The sequence below is a fragment of the Trichosurus vulpecula genome, chromosome 1, assembly GCF_011100635.1.
Source record: "Trichosurus vulpecula isolate mTriVul1 chromosome 1, mTriVul1.pri, whole genome shotgun sequence".
Taxonomy (NCBI): Eukaryota; Metazoa; Chordata; class Mammalia; order Diprotodontia; family Phalangeridae; genus Trichosurus; species Trichosurus vulpecula.
Genome location: NC_050573.1, coordinates 81,999,902 through 82,016,498, shown reverse-complemented (window position 1 = coordinate 82,016,498; position 16,597 = coordinate 81,999,902). Strand labels below are relative to the sequence as shown.

The following is a 16,597-nucleotide window of genomic DNA, read 5'->3' as shown; positions in this document are numbered from 1 at the left end:
GGAAATGGCAAACCACTCCAGTATCTTTGCCAAGAAACCCCAAATGGGGTCACAAAGAGTTGGACACAACTGAAAAATGATTCAACAAGATGGTATGTTCACCCTCATTGCAGAAAACAGCATTTATATACCACTTACAAGTTTGTAGAACACTTCACATGCATTGTCTTCTTTGATTCTCAACAATCCAGGAAAATAAAGCGCTATTACTACCTCGATTTTACAGATGAGGAAACTAACAGTTTCCTAACAGTCAGGGGTTAATATCTTGAGCAGGGTTGCACAGCTAGTGTCAAGAGGCTGGATTTGAACTCAGGTCTTCCTGACCCTCGGTCCCATGCTCTAATCTATTGTGCCACCTAGCTGCCCTAAAAATAGTCTGCATAATCAATCGTTTTGGATATTATAGAGGGGATAGAGCAGCTAGGTGGTGCAGTGGATAGAGTGCCAGGCCTGGAGTCAGGAAGACATCTTCCCGATTTCAAATCTGGCCTTAGTCACTCCCTAGTTGGGTGACCCCAGACTTAAATTTAAATGTTTGCCTCAGTTTCCTCATCTGCAAAATAAGCTGGAGAAATGGCAAACCAGTATTTTTGCCAAGAAAACCCCAAATGGGGTTACAAAGAATCAGACAGCACTGAAAAGCAAGAAGGGATCTTTGGTCAGGGATGGGTGGGACTACATGGCCTCTGAGGTTTCTTCTAGTTCTTAGATTCCATCATTCCACCTTCAACCACAGTTGAAAGTGATTATACTCTCACATTTTCCTAGAGTTCTTTGGATTTCTCCTTTACTTTTACCATCTTATCTGTGTATATGTCAAAAAATCACAGCCTGGGAGTTGGGAAGGACCTCAGTGATTACCTAGTTCAACCTGTATTTAGCTCAGTGCCTGGCACACAGAAGGCGCTTCATGTTTTTTGACTGACTATACTTCAACAGGAATCCCCTCTACATCTCCAACAAGTGCTCATGCAGCCTCCACTTGAAGACCCCTAATGAAAGAAAAGTCATATTCCTCCCTTAATAGGGGAATACTGTAAGCTCCCTGAGGTCAAGAAGTGTGGTTTTTCTCCTTTAGGCACTTAACAAATGTCTGTGCAAATGAGTTGAATGTTTATTCTCCTTTCCCTGGTAAGTTAACCCTAGAAAATTCACTCATGTAGCCTGTAGGATGTAGCGATGGGCAGAAGGGAAGGAAAGAACAGCTGCTAGGATTGGATGTCCAATCTCAGTGGGGGCAGCAGCCAAAGGGAGGCCATCAGGAATTGGAGTGGCTTTTTTCTGATACCAGAAATCAAAATAGGCTCAAGGCCTAGGAAGATCTAGGAAGTTTGCTGGCTTTGGCTTGGGGCTCGGTTGTCAAATGAAAAAAAAAAACACAAAACATTTATTTAGGACCTACTTTGGGAATGGTTCTGTGCTAGGTGCTTCAGATACAAAGACATAAACAAACAAAATAAGTCCCTGCCCATTAGAAGATTACATTCTATTGGAGTGACATGATATGTGTACACACAGACATAAGAGAAAGAACAGAGAGTTCACTAACTAATGGTCTGCGGGGTATAAATCAGAGGCTTTGTGGAGGAAGGAGGTGGCACCTTAAAAAAAAGAGAAGGATTCTAAGTGGAGGTGAGAAGGAAGAACATTTCAGGTATGAAGGAAAGCCTTGTACAAAGGCTAGGAGGTGAGAAATAGTATGTCAAGTTCAGAGAACATCTAGTAGTCCAGTTAGATAGGAAGATAGAGTATGTGAAGAGGAGTGATTTGCAAATAAGGTTGAAAAGGCAGGCCAGAACTTGTAACAATACTGGGTGGTAATGTGAAAATGAGGGTACTTTCCCTTTAATTTAAATTCTATGAAATGTTATCTAGTTTGTATTGGAAAAGTATATAACTGAGACTGAAGACCTACTTTTTCCTGAATTGGCAAGGTAAACTAAGGGAACATTAATAGAGTTATTTTTTTACCTAAGGTAAGGCACCTGGGTACTTTAGAGAGCAGTGCAAGCCTGAGGGTAGGGATGGTGGGAGGAAGTGGAAGACTAGGAGAGAAAAAGGATGCAAAGAGCCATTGGGGTTTAGATAGCAGAGGAGGGAAGATCCTTGGAAGTTAACTGAAGGTCACAGAAACCTGAGGCCTAGGGCTAAGAGGAGAGTGAGAGCCACCTTCCAGTCTTTGAAAGTTTGAAGGCCTGTTATGTGGAGGAGCAATGAGACTAGAACTAAAAGCAGTGGAAGCTCAGAAGAAAGTTTCAACTCAAAAGAAGCAAAACCAATTAGAGCTGTCCAGAAGGAGCTGCCTTGGGAGAAGCTGATTCCCCATCCCTAGAGATGTCCAAGGAGGGGTTGGATGATTATTTGTTGGGGATGCTGTAGTAGCAACTCTTGTTCAGGGATGGAGTGAACAAGAGACCTTGGTTCCTAAATTCCTTTTAGATGATACTCACCTCAAGGTACTGGCTGGGCAGAGGGGAAGTGTTAAAGCCCAACAGAGTGGAGGAAGGGCAAGGGGAGCCCTGAGCAAAAGTGGAGAGGGAAAGCTGGAACTATGGGGCTCCCACAAGGAAGACTGGGAGGAAAGTCATTGAGAGCTCAGCGATCCCAAGTGGCAATCAGCAATACTGACAGCCCTTCATAGGCAGGCAGTCTATCCTAGGCACCCATCCATCTACCTCTCAGCTGTTAGAAAAGGCAGTGTTTGGCACAGGATCTGGCACACAGTAGGTGCCTGATAAATATTTATTGATTGATGGACAAATCCCTAGGGATCAACAGTAAGAAGCTTGAGGGAGAGGAAGACTGCCTATGTTATGTTTCTATTCGATTAATCTCTCCAACATGGTGCCACCTCACCTTCTATGTAACATTCTTATATGCACACTAATTCAACTAAAAGGGTTAATTGACTACATCAACTCCCTCTTTGCACCATCTCTCTCTACATACATACACTCTGTGCTCTCCAACCTCCTGGCCTTTTGTGTGTCTGCAATGTCATCATGGCTCCATGATTTAACAACCTATGTGACCTGAGGTGAATCCTTTAATCTCCCAGACCTCAGTTTCTTTGTCTGTAAAATGAGAGGCTTGGCCTAGATATGCCATCTCAGGTTCCTTCTCACTTTAAATCTATGATTTCTTCCATTCTTGAATTCTTTCTAGCTTAAATCAAATGCCCTCTACTCCCCAGATTGGTAATATCCTCCATCCACCACTGTATTACATAGCACTTTGTTTGCACTTCTCTGGTGCACTATCATGCAATATCCTCTACTGTAGTCAGCTGCTTTTGGGAACTCCCTACTCTCTCCCTTTATCTCCTCATTAATTCCCTCAGCTTTGTAGAGGACTCCCAAGCCTCCAGCCCTGGTTCTCTTTCTGAGCTCTAGCTGAGCATCTCTGATTGCTTCCATGATATTCGCTATTGATGTCCCACCAGGACCTCAACCTCAGAAGGTCCCAAATTGAACTCACAGGATTTGGTACTAGGAGGAACCTGAAACACATCTAGTTCAACTCCCTCATTTTATAGACAGTGAAACTGAGGCCCAGAGAGGCACAGTGATTGACATGCCCAAGGTTACACAATTAGAAAGTAACAGAGCTGGAATTCAAAACCAATGTCCTTCACCAAACCTTCACTTTCTTTTGATTTTACAGCTCTGGGTAGCTCCACCATTCATATAAATGTCCTATGTCCTAACCCTAGGCATATCACAGACTCTTTTCTTTCCCTTCTCCTCGCAGCAGCAATTCTCACTGATCAGGTCCTTCCAATTCCACACTGCCTTCCTTGGCATTGATGATTATGACGGACCCTTTCCCAATTTTGCTAGAGAATTAGCATATAATGGTGCCTGCAACAACTGTTGCCAATCCAAGTGGGTATACTAACCCTGAAGACTGTGTGTACATGTGTGTTTTGCTTCATTAATTATAAAACAAGGGAGCATTTTAACCTGTGTAGTGTCCGATAATCTGTGTCCTTTAGCATATATGTTTCTCTTTGGGTTTGTGTAGTATGTCCTAAAGGAAACTAGCTTTATTCTTTCCAGGATTCTAATGGGGTTCCCCATTGCTTTGTGTCTATGGAGGGAAGGAGGAAATTAGGTCAGGTTCCTAGGGATAGTGGTCAGTGATGAGAACTGGCCTAAGATTGGTCTGGCTGGACTTATGTTTGGTTCTGAGGCCCTACCCTGTTACTAATAGCAAGTAGGTTCTACCAGGGAAGATTAAAAGTCCCCTCCCTCCATTCTCCAATGACCTGGGAAATGAATAGCTTACCTAGCTGGATTGGGTAGACAGTGATGCATAGGGATGGTGGATGTCCTATCCAGAGTGGGGATCTCAGGGGATTATTCTACACCTGGGACTGTGATAGAGTGGGGTGTGGTTGGGCAAACATGCCACACCTCAATGTAAAAAGACTCGAGGGGTAGATGCTTTGACCAGATGGAGTACACTGAGCTCAGAAGAATCGATGTCCTAGTCTGAAACAAAAAACTAGATGAACTTCCTTGCCTAAGGCAGAACACTGTCCCTAAGAGGACAGATGCTTCTATGAGAGGCCCAACATCAGTATCCCTGGTGAAAGAGATGTTCTGGCACCATCCAGAGTGGGACTCTGGTAGTATTGCTAGGGCTGTGGAGTTGTATGTGGTGTCTCAAAAGAATAGAATGCCATATAGGTCATAGTGACCCCCTACCAGGTTCCAGTGGCTCACTGTTGGGAGAGGTCGGTCCTAGGAGATGGAAGCCAAATTAGAGCTGATGAGGCTTCCCAGACTGACTGGAAAGCCTTTCAGGTTTCCAAGTACAATGGGTCCTGCCTCTTTCTGGAAACTAGGCAGGGCTTGGCCCAGGTTTGACTGTTTTTCTCTGGCTTTGGGTGTAGCCCTGGGATCCCTATCAACAACCCTAATGGTTGAGCTTTTTTGGAAGGGTGTCTTGGGAGGAAGGACAGGGCAGGCACATGGCTCATTATAGTTCCAGGCTCCCAGCTCCACTAGGTCAACCAACCTTTTAATCTCCACACAAAGGACCTTTAAGTGGTAGTGGCATGTGGACATTGGGAAGGGAGAGAAGCATCACAAGACTTGGATGCCTAGGACTTTAGGACTGGGGTGGGTGGGTAGGAGGAATTATTCTACTCCTATTTCTCTATCATCTTACTGGAAGGGGCCCTGAACAATAGTAGAAACTGACAGAATTCAAAAGGCGTGGACAGAGTGCCTCTAATAAAAGCGTAGCCCCTCTTGTCCCTCCTGGGGTACAGGGCAGGGCTAGGTTCCCATTTCAGCTCATTCTGGGAAACAAAACCCCTTTAGAGTTGCCCTTGGCTGTTACACCCCCCTCCCCCCCGGGCAAGACAATGGGGCATTGAATTAGGTTCCCCAGAAAGGGCCCCTTGTTCTTAGGCCTTCCCCTCACCCCAGGACCATCCAGAGTCTGTCCTGCCCTGTACCTTTCTCCCTGCTTTGTCCGCAGTACTATCCCCTGCCTGGCCCTGGTACCTCTCCCCCTTTCCCCTTGGTATTGTCCTGCTTTTCCTCATCTAATGTCCTCTGGGGTCCTTCTGACTCCCTTAACCCAGCTTCAGGGCCGTTAAGGGCTAGGTAGAAGGGCATTCAATAGGTACACGGAAACCATAACTGCTTGGGTCTAGGATGCTGCCCTGGTGGGGCAGGTTTTGCTTTCACTTTTTCACATTCTCTAAGTTTTCCCTCAAGAGAAATGAGAACCATTAGGCAAGAATGGGAAGTAGCAGATGGATAAAATTGTGGAGGAAGAGAGGGAGGGACAGGCTTGGACAAAGGCGAAGAGGCCTAAGTGACTCATAAGGGGCGGTCCCCACACAGGTCCCACCTCCCCTCCCTCCATATAGCTGTGTTTGTGCCCAGGCTGCTATTGCTTCTTCCCTTCTTTTGGATGCAGCCATGGCTCCCAGCCCCCGGTGAGGACATGGGACACTGGGTCTAAGGCTTAGAGGAAAGGAGGGTTTCTGGGTCTGGGATGTGCATGGCAGGTTGGGGAGGGGGTGCCCCAACTTCAAGGTATGGACCTTTGGGGTGTCCATCTGTGATGGAAGTCAGGACATGGACAGCCCCTGAGCCACCTGATTCCCCAGGTAACTCCCCCTACTCCCATCTCAGGTTCTTGCTACCTGTCTCTCTGCTGATCTTATTTCTGGCTCTAGTGGCTGCAGAAGGTGAGATTCACTCCCCTTTCCCTTATTTATCCTAGGAATTTAGGGGTGGGGATAGGGCAGTTGTGGGGAATGGTGTCATATCTGGGATACTTGAAGCAGAGTTGGGATTGCATAGTGCCATTCAGCTCCATGGGGATCCTCGCTATCCTTGGTTGTCCTGGGAAGATCCCTACCAAATCACTTGATTTCCACTATGAAGGTAGGACAAGGGGATGGGTTGGCCTGAGACCTCTGCTCTACCCCTTCCTTCTGACCCCATCTTCCCAGCCTTGGGAATCTCCCCTCATGATGCTCCCTTGAATTTTCTCTCCAACAGCAGCAGCTCCGTTGTCAAACAAGCGTACCCTGCAGACTGAGGACGAAAATGAGGGAAATGCTTTAGAATCCGAATCCCTTGACAGCCCTGATTCTGACTCAAGCCAGAATTTTGCTGGCGAGGATGCAGGCGGTGAGGAGATAGCTGGTGAGATTTTCCAGGCAGAGCATCAAGGCAATGACCCTGTCACTGATGGGGCTTTGCTCCCCTACCTAAGGCAGGGATATGGGGGATGACGCAGTCTGGACCTAAGAATGCCTTTTACCCTTCTTTCTCTCCCTGCGTCCCCCCCCCAATTCCTCTTTGTAGACATGGAAGAGGAGGGAGTAGAGGATGATGAGGAAGATGAATCCCCTTTTCAGAAGGCCCGAGGTGAGCTCAGCACTTTTCACCGGGACTCTGGGGGAGGGGAATGTGTGTATGGATGTATAGGTGTACATAGTGTCAGGAAAGGTTACCAAGTGATACTGGGCAGGAAGCAGAAATCCAGAAAAATGAACAAATTGTAGGCTTTGAAAGGACTGATGGAATTATTGGTCTTTAACCTGGAGGATCAGGGTTGAGACATCACTCATCAAGTACCTGAAGGATTTCCATGGGCAAGAGAGGGTTAGATTTGCCTAGCAGAGCTAGAAGACAAGGATTCCCTCTTGGGAGAGGTTTTCATAGCAAGGATGAATGACCAGAAATATAGTTGGAGGGGATTTTCATTCAGGTTTAGTTTGCACATGACTTCTGCACTCCCTTCTCTTTAATGGGACATTTGGCTCTGGGTGTGACAACATTCGGGGTAAGATTCCCCCACACCTTCCCAACACACACACACAAGAAAGGCATGCTGGAGGAGTCCAAGGAAGTAACTCCCATCTGCCACAGAATATTCCTCAGATGAATGCCTGAAAGGGAAGATCTATGAAGGGCCTGCCCCGATTTAGTACTGGGAATATATGGGGACATGGGGGAAACAGGTGAGACATTACTGTGTTTAACTGGATGGATGACAGATCTGCCAACATTGATTTTATCCATACCCTCCTTATACCCCCAGAGGTGGAGAGGACCTCAGCAGAAGAGCTGGTGGTGTAGCAACGTGAGACTGGGGCTTGATAACCTGGTACAAGACCTATTTCCTAAGTGAAATCTGGTTGGCAGCCTAGGCCTCAGGGATTGGTGGTATGTGGGCACCAAAAGGGAAGCCAGCTCAATGAGAAACCCCAGTCTGACATCCTTTCCTTTCTCACCTACAGGCCTATGAAGCTGCTGCCAGGAGTCTCTGCTGAGAATCAGTCCGTGGTCCTTATACCCTGTTCCCTCTCCCTACTTTATTCCTGGGTGATAGGGAATATTTGCCCTATCCCCTCAATAAATATATCTGAGAAAAATCTGGCCTTAGCTAATGAGGGCTGTGGACTAGGGACAGGTGTGTGTTGTAGTGACTTAGAGGAAATCTGTGTCCTTCAAATTCTGATACAAATCTGAACGCTGCATCTACCTTCCATACTAAATGGGAGTCCACTGACTCAATCACAGTAAGTGGCAGGGAGGTTGGGGGGAGCTCAGGTCAGTGTGCCTGGTATGCTAATGCCCTTATTTGGGAAATTTCTTCACCCCAAAGGGCAGAAGGATGAAATGCAGAATAAGAGAAAGAAACTGCAGGGATTTGGGGCAAATCCAGGTAAAACATCATGGACCTAATCAGTGAAATAGGCCTGCAAGAGAAACGGGCAGAGAAGGGAGACAAGGGTTGAGAAGAGAAGGCAGTGGGGTGTGGTGAAGCCCTGAATCTGGAATCTAGAAGACCTGCTTACGAATTCTGGTTCCACTTACTAAGCTTTGTGACCTTGGGTAGGTCACTGAGGATCCTATGATTTAGAGAAGGGACTAGAAATCTAGGACAACTTGTTTGCTTTAAAGATGAGGAAGGTGAGGCCTAGAGTTGAGGGACTTGGGCCAAGATCACACAGCTAATTTGGAGCCCAATGATCACAAATAATCCACTGTCATTTCTACATGATACACTTTCGACCTCTCTGGGCTTGTTTTCTCACCTATAAAAATGGGGTGGATCGAAAGTCTTTATGGTTGCTTCCTGCTCTAAACCGTACAATCCTGGAGGGGAGGGTCCTAGGGCACCCCTTCAAACACCGCACCCCAAAGGAGCACAGATAAACCCATCAGGACTTGGTACCTTCCCCTTCTCAACAGAGGGCCCTTTCACTTGGGGATGTTCCCTCGCCAAGAGGCCAGCCCCTGACTCTTGCTTCCTTCCCTTCCTGGCCTCCTTCCCCAAATACTGAAGCCATCTTAGCAGCCTCAACCCAATCTGAGTTCAATGTAACTCCCTCCTGAATGCCAGGAATAACACTCCCCATCAGCTGAGAAACCACAACCATATAGCCTCTCTATAGATCTGTCTTCATATATATATATGTATGTATGTATGTATATATATAATATATATATTCTCTATATAGGGGGAGAAGTATAAACTTCTCTCGTGTAAAAATCCAAAATACAATTCTATCAACAGTCAGCAGGGCCAGTACAAAGTGTAACCGAGAAAACCCCAAACCAACCAACAGGAGAACATACGGAGCCAGGGATGAGGAGTGGGGCAAGCATAAGCTGCTGCCCAGTGGAGCAACAGGAAAATGCGAGAGGTGGTGGGCAGGGTTCCACCCCATGGCATGCATGGTGTTGGAGCTGGGGTCCTTTCTCCTGTTGACCTCTGCTCACCTGGGGCTGCTTCCATTATACCAAGCTCTGTCCAGAAGAGCCCCTTGGGCACACTCTCTCTCCTTGCTCAAGTGGGTGGCCCCTTAATTATGGCCTGGGTCCTATCTGTTGCCAGGTTCCCTCCAACAGGCTTGTCTGGCCCCAAATTAGATTTCTGACAACTTCTCTGAGCACAAACACAAGGGACAGTGCCCCTCTCCCACCCTCAGGAAGGTTGGCAAGGAAGGGAGGGGGGCCCTGATGCCTGGATGATCCCCCTCCCAGAGGAAGAGGGGCCTTAGGAGACGGCAGGGTCCTTGGCCTTGGTGGGCTCAGAGCCAGACAGCAGGGAGATGGTGGGGTCATCGGTGTAGTCATCCCCCTCCGAGAAGTAAGGCCCCTCCCCCAGTTCGAAGAAGATGGGCAGGTCATTCCCTGTTGTGTCCAAAGTGCTGGAGTCTACCAGGAACAAGGGCTGGGCTGTGTAGTGCACCAGCTGCTTCCCTGGGTGGGCAGAGGAAGAGGGTCATGGGTGTGGGGAGAAAGGGAAAATGAAGGCTTTGGAGCTGGAGATCATGGGTAGCATGGGGATCCCTTGCCCAGGTTGGTGTGATATTAGGGAGAAGGGTCATGGAGAAGAGGAACAGGTCCCAAGCTAGACCAGAGCTGAGGAGAAATGGATATCTCAGGCAATGGGATCCCTGGGACAGAAGCAGGGGATCAAGGGGATGGCAGCCCAAGGTTCAGAGTCCAGCTCACCTGAGTCTGCACCACCTGTCTCAGTCTCCAGAGGCTTTGGTTGCTCCTGGGAGGAGAGGAGATCCTGGATCTGTAGGGGGTGGGGAGTGAGGGGCTGTGGGAAGGGGAGGGGGGCAGCTGGGTCTGGGGCCAAGGTCTAAACTTCATCTCTACCCCACCCTGGCCTGGACCATTCCACCCTACCCCATCCCACCCCACCCCACCCCATCCCATCTCTTCCCTTCCTATCCCACCCCACCCTACCCTATCCCACCCCACCCCACCCGTACTGGGGGCTCTAGGATTTTGGCAGAATAGACTGTGGGCACCCAGGATACCTTCTAACCATTTCATCCCTCCCCAACCACCCAGGGGCCCTTGACTACGCACACTAGCCAGGCTGCTGTCCAGGTCAGGCAGGCTCATGTCTGTCACAGACATTGAGGGGCTAAAGAGCTACCAGAGAAAAGACAGGTTGTTGAGTGGGGAGAGTAGGCTCACTAAGAGGATGGGACAGTGACGTGGACAGGCCCAGAACACTCACATCTAGTAGGGCGCTGGTATCTACACTGAAGCCGTGGGTGGTTAGCATGGTCTGTAGGTTGTCCAGGTTGGAGTCCATGGTATCCAGGTGCTCACTAAGCTCATTTCTAACCAGGCAAAAAAAGAAGGGACTAAGGATAAGGGGAAGGACCACAGCACAGGTCAAGGATGTGATGCCATCCTAAGCTGGACAGAGAGAAAGCTAACCATGGCCCCCAGAGGGCAGGGGGTGCTCTTGATGCTCCATCTGTCTCTGAGAATAAGCACTTGGATATATATAAAGTGATGCTCCCACCACCTCATGGCCGGGAGGGGGGTGGAGCAAGACAGAGGCAGGACTTACAGGGTAAGGGGCCTTAAGAAAGACCATTGACACAGCCAGGGATTGTGTACAGATGTGTGGGTAGGAGAAGCTTAAGAGAGTGGGGCATAACTGGCTGCTACTACTCCTTCCCACCCCAGGGTTCTTTCTATTTCCCCATAAGGTCTGTAGATATGCCCTGGACCTAATTTCCTGCCTCAATTACTCTTGACTCCTTTCTCCAGTTGGTTTCCCTGCCTCTGGGCTTTGGTTACCCACTGTACACCCAGCAAAGTGCCCCACACGTCACAGATGCCTAAGTGTTGGTTGGCTATGCACATTGCCACCTGAGCAACTTCAAACACTACTCCTGTGACAGTTCCCTGCTCAAGGACCCTCAACTCGAGGCCAGTTAGGATCAGAGTATGAACATCCACTACAAAATCCTGGATAAATGGCATTCCTTGAAGCCGCCCAGTGATAACGAAGTCACTACTTACCTGGGAGGGTTGTTACTTATACTTTGGGACAAGTCTAGTTGTTTTAAACTCTTGCTGGTCCTTTAAGCGCTTCTTCCCCATTCCCTAAGATAAAGCCCTCTGCTCTACCCACTGAGTCCAAGCCTTGTTTCTCCTTGTCCTCTGCACAAGGCCCTTCCTCCTCTATGATGGCCACATTCCACTCATCTCCAGATGCTGGGCTGGAAAGGCTCCATGACTGACTGGCTGCTCTCCAGGGAAGGGAAGAGCTAGGCTTCTGTTGCTCATCAATCCTTAACCACCCTGCCTGGCTTTTGGTAGATTGCTGGTAACTCAAACACAGGTACTTTTCTTGGAGGATCAGGGGAATTTAGGCAGGAAAAAGCTCCTGGTAAAGTTTGTATATAATGTTGTATGAGAAGACTAAAGAGAAGAGCGAATACAATTCCTTAAAGTATCTGATATGGGATGAGAGACTAGACTTAATTTTAAGTGCATCAGGCATAGGAGCAATGGCTGTGAGTAAAAGGGGGAAAATTTTCACTCTATGTAGAAGGACTAACAGCTCTTTGTTACTGGAAGGGTCCAAGGAGAGCCTGGGTAACTGCTGTGTGGTGGGAGTATTTGGCTAGACAGGATGACCCCGGAGATTCCTTTCAACTGTAAGATTTTTTTGATGCTATTTAGTGCTGGGCTCCTGGAAAGTAAGTGTGGGAAGGAAGAGGTGCCAAACAGAAGGATGAGGACAGGGGTTAGTGTAGCAAGCAAACTTTTCTTGGGCCACAAAGTAATGCCTGATTGACACCAATCTCATCTGACCAACCAATATAACAATCCATTCCTTCTACCAATGAAGGGAAAGGTGGTAGGGCCTGGAAGGAATACAACTCGGAAAACTTTCAATAGCTGTCCAACTTTATCAAGGTTAAAGTCCAAACCCAGGGTCACCTCAATCCAAACTGTGCTTCTGTCCTCCCAAGGATTCCACAACCTCTCTGGAAGTGAGGCCCTTTGAAAACTCAGGCAACGTCTGAGTGCATGAAGGGGCCACAGGATGACCTGACTCTGATCAAGCCACATAACTATCCCAGGGAGGAATGGGCTGGCAGAGAGGGTGGGCAGCTCTCCACCATCTCTAGACCCAACCAGGGGCTCTACTACCTATTCCTGGGAGCACCTGGCCTGGGACAGTGGTGACTGATGTGGCTTCATTGGGAGTGACTCTCTCCCCTGCATAAAAAAGGGAAAGGATCCTGCACATTATCAGCCTCATCCAAGCCATGCTCCCCTTGGATGTCTTCTGGGCCAGGCAAGCCTTTCTTTGTGGGAAAGTTCACCCTAGCTGAACACACAAGATGTCATCACAGTCACCGACACCAGTAGGTTGCTATGGGCATTAGACTGAGCCTTGGACGGATGGGTCAGGAGCTCTTTCCAAATATGCCCTTCCTCCCTCCCCCCTGGGGGGGGCAATGCTAACCCTGGCTGTGATCGGCAATGCAGAGAGGAAGAGGCAGGGCTGGGGAAGAGGCGGGCGACCTCAGACATCTGTGGAGTGCGAGTCAAACTGCAAGATACAAAAGACAACAGCACACTCCGGATTCAAAGGAGGCACTGGGGGCTGGGTGAGGTCTGGAGGGCTCATGCACTCAAGGCTTCCACCCTAGCCCAGGGCTCCCGGCTACAAAGAATCAACAGGCCCTTTTGGAGCATTGAGTCACTCATCACTTTCTCCATGGCTGGCCCTAGCCCCTGGGCTTCGGGTAAGCTGGGGTCAAAGGTGCCTGGCTCCCTAGGTGCGTGTGGGGGTGAGGCCTGAAGAGCCAGAGGCAGGTGGCTATGAAGGAGTATGTGAACACATACACAACTTTTTCCCATCCGAGAAAGGAAATGGGGTAGACAGAAAGCAGCAGAGAGAAAAGAGCAGCCAGCAGGTTAATAACAGAACCAGAGGTGGTAGCAGCAGCAGCAGCAGCAACAGTGGCGGGGTAGAGGTTTGCGTGGGTGCTGGGGAATTCAGTTTGGTCCAGCTCTCACAAGCCGGTAGGGAGTCCCAGTGCCCTTGCATGTTTTCCTTCCCTCAGGTGGACTCTGGGCTGATGTGTGATGTCTCTGCACACCCACACTCACTTGTCGAGGCAGGCTACGCTGAGGCACTTCTCGGGAGTCTGGAGGGGACCTGGAGGTGGAGAGGAGATGACCCCACCCACGGTGCCAGAAACAGAGGCGGCAGTACTGGGCTCACTCTCCTGAAGAATGGAGTCAATGAAGGTGCAAGGGGACAGGGGAGTCTCCACCACTGAGGGCGGGTGGCCTGGACTGGTCTCCTCGATCTGAGGGCTTCGTGGTGGACTGGGAGGCTCCTCCTTGATTCGTATCATGGGGCTGATCCTGAGGAGAGATGGGTTTACCCACGCATATAGATACCCAGAAGCAAGGTGGGCCCAGCTAGTGGGGGCCCCTCCCCAAGGTCCAGCTTTTTCTCCTGTCTTCTCACATCCCCTTCCCTCCCTGGGGCTTCATGGTCTACAGCTTCTACCACTGTCAACTGGGCCTAGCAAGGCAGGGGTTACACGAGCAAGTTGAGCATGGGAAGAAGGCAGGAGGCCACAGGGTGGGTGCTTACAGAGGAAGAGGAGGGAGGCCCACATGAGAAAGGCCAACACTAAAGTCAAGGAGGTTCCCCATGGCCTTGTGGGCAGAGGGGCAGCCTGCCAAGGAGTCAAAGTCCTAACCTTGAATCTGTGTCCCTAAGGCTGTAGAGGGGGAAGCCAGGGACAGGGGGGAGGGTGTGGTGCTGGGGCCCTACCTCTCATCCACGCTGCCACTGGGGGAGGCCGAGGGGCTGGATTGGGCCAGCTCTGTGACATCTGAAATGATGGGTCCACTATTGGCTGCGGAGTCTGAGGAGTATAGGTTGGAGCCACTATAGGTTGGGGAAGAAGCCTGGAACAGCCAAACAGGGTTGGGGGATGGTCAGGGCAGCAACTCTAGCTTCTTTTTCCCTCCTCTTCCTTCCCCTATCATATTAATGAGTGAGGTCTGCTCTTGAGAGGCTCTCCATATGGGATTCCTTTCCAGGGGCAAGCTCTTTCTTCCCTGTCCTGGAAACAGGATTGTGCACTTTATCCAATCCTAGCCTCCTGACTCCTTCCTGATCTCTCTCTCTTCTCCTGTCTTCAGCATTCCCCTCCTCCCAGGAATATTATCAAATGAGAGCCTATTTGCAAAGGGTTTATCCCAGTGCCTGATACACAGTAGGCAGACATTGAATAGATGCTTGTTCCGATCCCCTCCCATGTGCTCACCGTGAAGGGAGAGGAGCCATGGACGTGCTCTAAGGAGTACTGGCGGCTGTACTTGGGCATGGAATGTGCCGAACTGCTATCATTCAACATCAGGGGGCTGCAAGTGAGGGTCACAAGGAGGAAAGGTCAGGCAGAAAGGGAAGGGTGTTCAAGGAGTACAGGTAAAAAATATCCGGGGTGGGAAGGGCTGGGCCTGCTCAGGGGGAATGAATCCTGGTGCTTGGAAGAGCAGGTTCTGTTCAGAGGCTATGGGACGAAGACAGAGTGGGGGTGATACATCCTGAGGTCTGCTCTGAGAGCCGAAGCAAACTACTCACATCTTCCTCTTCACCCCCAGGATCCGGTTTGACTGGACGAGAGAGATCAGGAACTGGATCAGCTGTATGAACAGAGAGAAGGCTGTCGGCCTGGGCCCCCCATCCGGAGGCCTCAAGTATATGTTTACCATCTTTAGGCTCAGGAAATGGAAAGGAATCAAGGGGGACCCACCCTTTCTCCTCTAGTTTCACCAGCTCTCACCTTGTTGACTACTTTTTGCTGTTGGGCATGCTTCTGCCGAAGGCTGGCAACCTCTCTCCATAGGGCTTCATTCTCACTGCAAGAAAAGCACGGAAGGGGGATAGGCAAGGATGCTCTGGGAATCCACAGTCCCCTAGACCAACACAGGGCCCTGGACAGAAGCCCAGACCAGACATGGGCACAACCCTCATGGGACTCAGGCTAATGTGAGCACGTCGGAAGTCATTTACTCTGATCTTTTTACTTTTCAGATGAGGAAACTGAAGTTAAGTGATTTGCACAAGGTTACATTAGTCCTAAATAGCAGAGACAGGATTGGAACCAAAGTCCTCTGACTCTGGCTCTGGGGCTTTCCCCTGCACCACACTAAAGCTTTATGGGGGAGTGAAGAGAGGGAGGGAGGATATACTCCCCTAGCTAGCTCCTTGCTGCTTCCTGTGGTGTCTGAGCATGCCTGGGGACTCAAAATGGCCCCAACAGGGAGCAGCTGATGAGTCTGGGGTCTCCTTCACTGGCCAGTCCAGCTGGAGAAATGGGGCATTGACTCAACCAAAGCTTCCTTGGAAAGGGAAGGACAAGTCTGTCCTGCTACACAGTGGGAGAGGGAAGAGGCTAGAATGAGGGGAGAAAACCTTGATCTTAGCACCCCAAACCTGGAAAATCAGGAGGAAGGGACAAGGAAACATCAAGATAACGATTCTGTTCCCTTGGAGCTGTCACTGATGCAGGTTAATTAAACATAGCCCCAGATCTCATCACATAGCAATCAGGACAGGTTATCTGATAGGACAGGGCTCCTGGGTCTAGGGTGTGCCAAGAGCCCCATGATGACAGCTCAGGCAGCATACTGTTTCTCTTTGTGTGTTGGCCCCCCACCCTTGACTGCCCCCCTTTTATTTTTTTTTAGCCTGCTATTAGCAATCTACAAACTGAATCCTTAAAAGTACTCAGAAGATAGAAATCCATCCAGAAGACTAGTGGGTTGGTTGTCTCTGACCTGGTTGTTGTTTGTCCTTCATTCTTGAAGAGGACCATGACATCAGGGAGGTGATGCCATGATACGCAAGTGAATTAGATTTAGGTGAGGGAGGGCTGTGCAAAGTCACCAGCTTCACTTTCAACTCTGCAGCCATCTGGGTCCAGTGGCCAGATAGAGATCAGGACACAGGAGATGGCCCTGTTTGCAATGGGAGACCTTGGCTTTTAAAGCTAAGGTCTTTAACAGGTCTCAGTTTGACTGAGGCAATGCTCAATCTGTGATTGAGGCTATGAGACAGAGAATGGCCTCTTTTACTTAGTCAAAAAAAAAATCAATCTGGGAGAGGAAGACCTTTAGGATTTCTGGCCAAAACAGAAACAATTGCTATTTACATCCACTCTGAGCCAATCAGATGGCTCTGAAAGGGAAAGTGAGGCTGGTGACTTTGCACAGCCCTCCCTTACTTAAATCCAATTCACTTGCAA

The 16,597-nt window shown here is 49.2% G+C and overlaps 1 protein-coding gene and 1 long non-coding RNA gene across 2 annotated transcripts in view; one reads left to right on the top strand and one right to left on the bottom strand.

Annotated features, from left to right (window-relative positions):
- The first annotated feature begins 5,922 nt into the window (after nucleotides 1–5,922).
- On the top strand, nucleotides 5,923–6,631 carry LOC118855994. The gene is made up of 3 exons (XR_005010827.1): nucleotides 5,923–5,959; nucleotides 6,159–6,214; nucleotides 6,531–6,631. It is a non-coding gene; the product is annotated as an uncharacterized LOC118855994 (long non-coding RNA).
- A 52-nt stretch (nucleotides 6,632–6,683) lies between these two features.
- HSF1 (heat shock transcription factor 1) overlaps nucleotides 6,684–16,597 on the bottom strand; it is a 63,563-nt gene continuing 53,649 nt past the window's right edge. The window contains exons 5-13 of the mRNA XM_036766036.1: nucleotides 15,134–15,209; nucleotides 14,932–14,993; nucleotides 14,615–14,711; nucleotides 14,116–14,252; nucleotides 13,437–13,697; nucleotides 10,528–10,633; nucleotides 10,374–10,439; nucleotides 10,005–10,074; nucleotides 6,684–9,749 (exon numbers count right to left, since the gene is read on the bottom strand). Of these exons, the coding sequence (XP_036621931.1) occupies nucleotides 9,544–9,749; nucleotides 10,005–10,074; nucleotides 10,374–10,439; nucleotides 10,528–10,633; nucleotides 13,437–13,697; nucleotides 14,116–14,252; nucleotides 14,615–14,711; nucleotides 14,932–14,993; nucleotides 15,134–15,209 (1,081 nt within the window). The 3' untranslated portion in view covers nucleotides 6,684–9,543. The remainder of the gene's footprint in view (nucleotides 9,750–10,004; nucleotides 10,075–10,373; nucleotides 10,440–10,527; nucleotides 10,634–13,436; nucleotides 13,698–14,115; nucleotides 14,253–14,614; nucleotides 14,712–14,931; nucleotides 14,994–15,133; nucleotides 15,210–16,597) is intronic.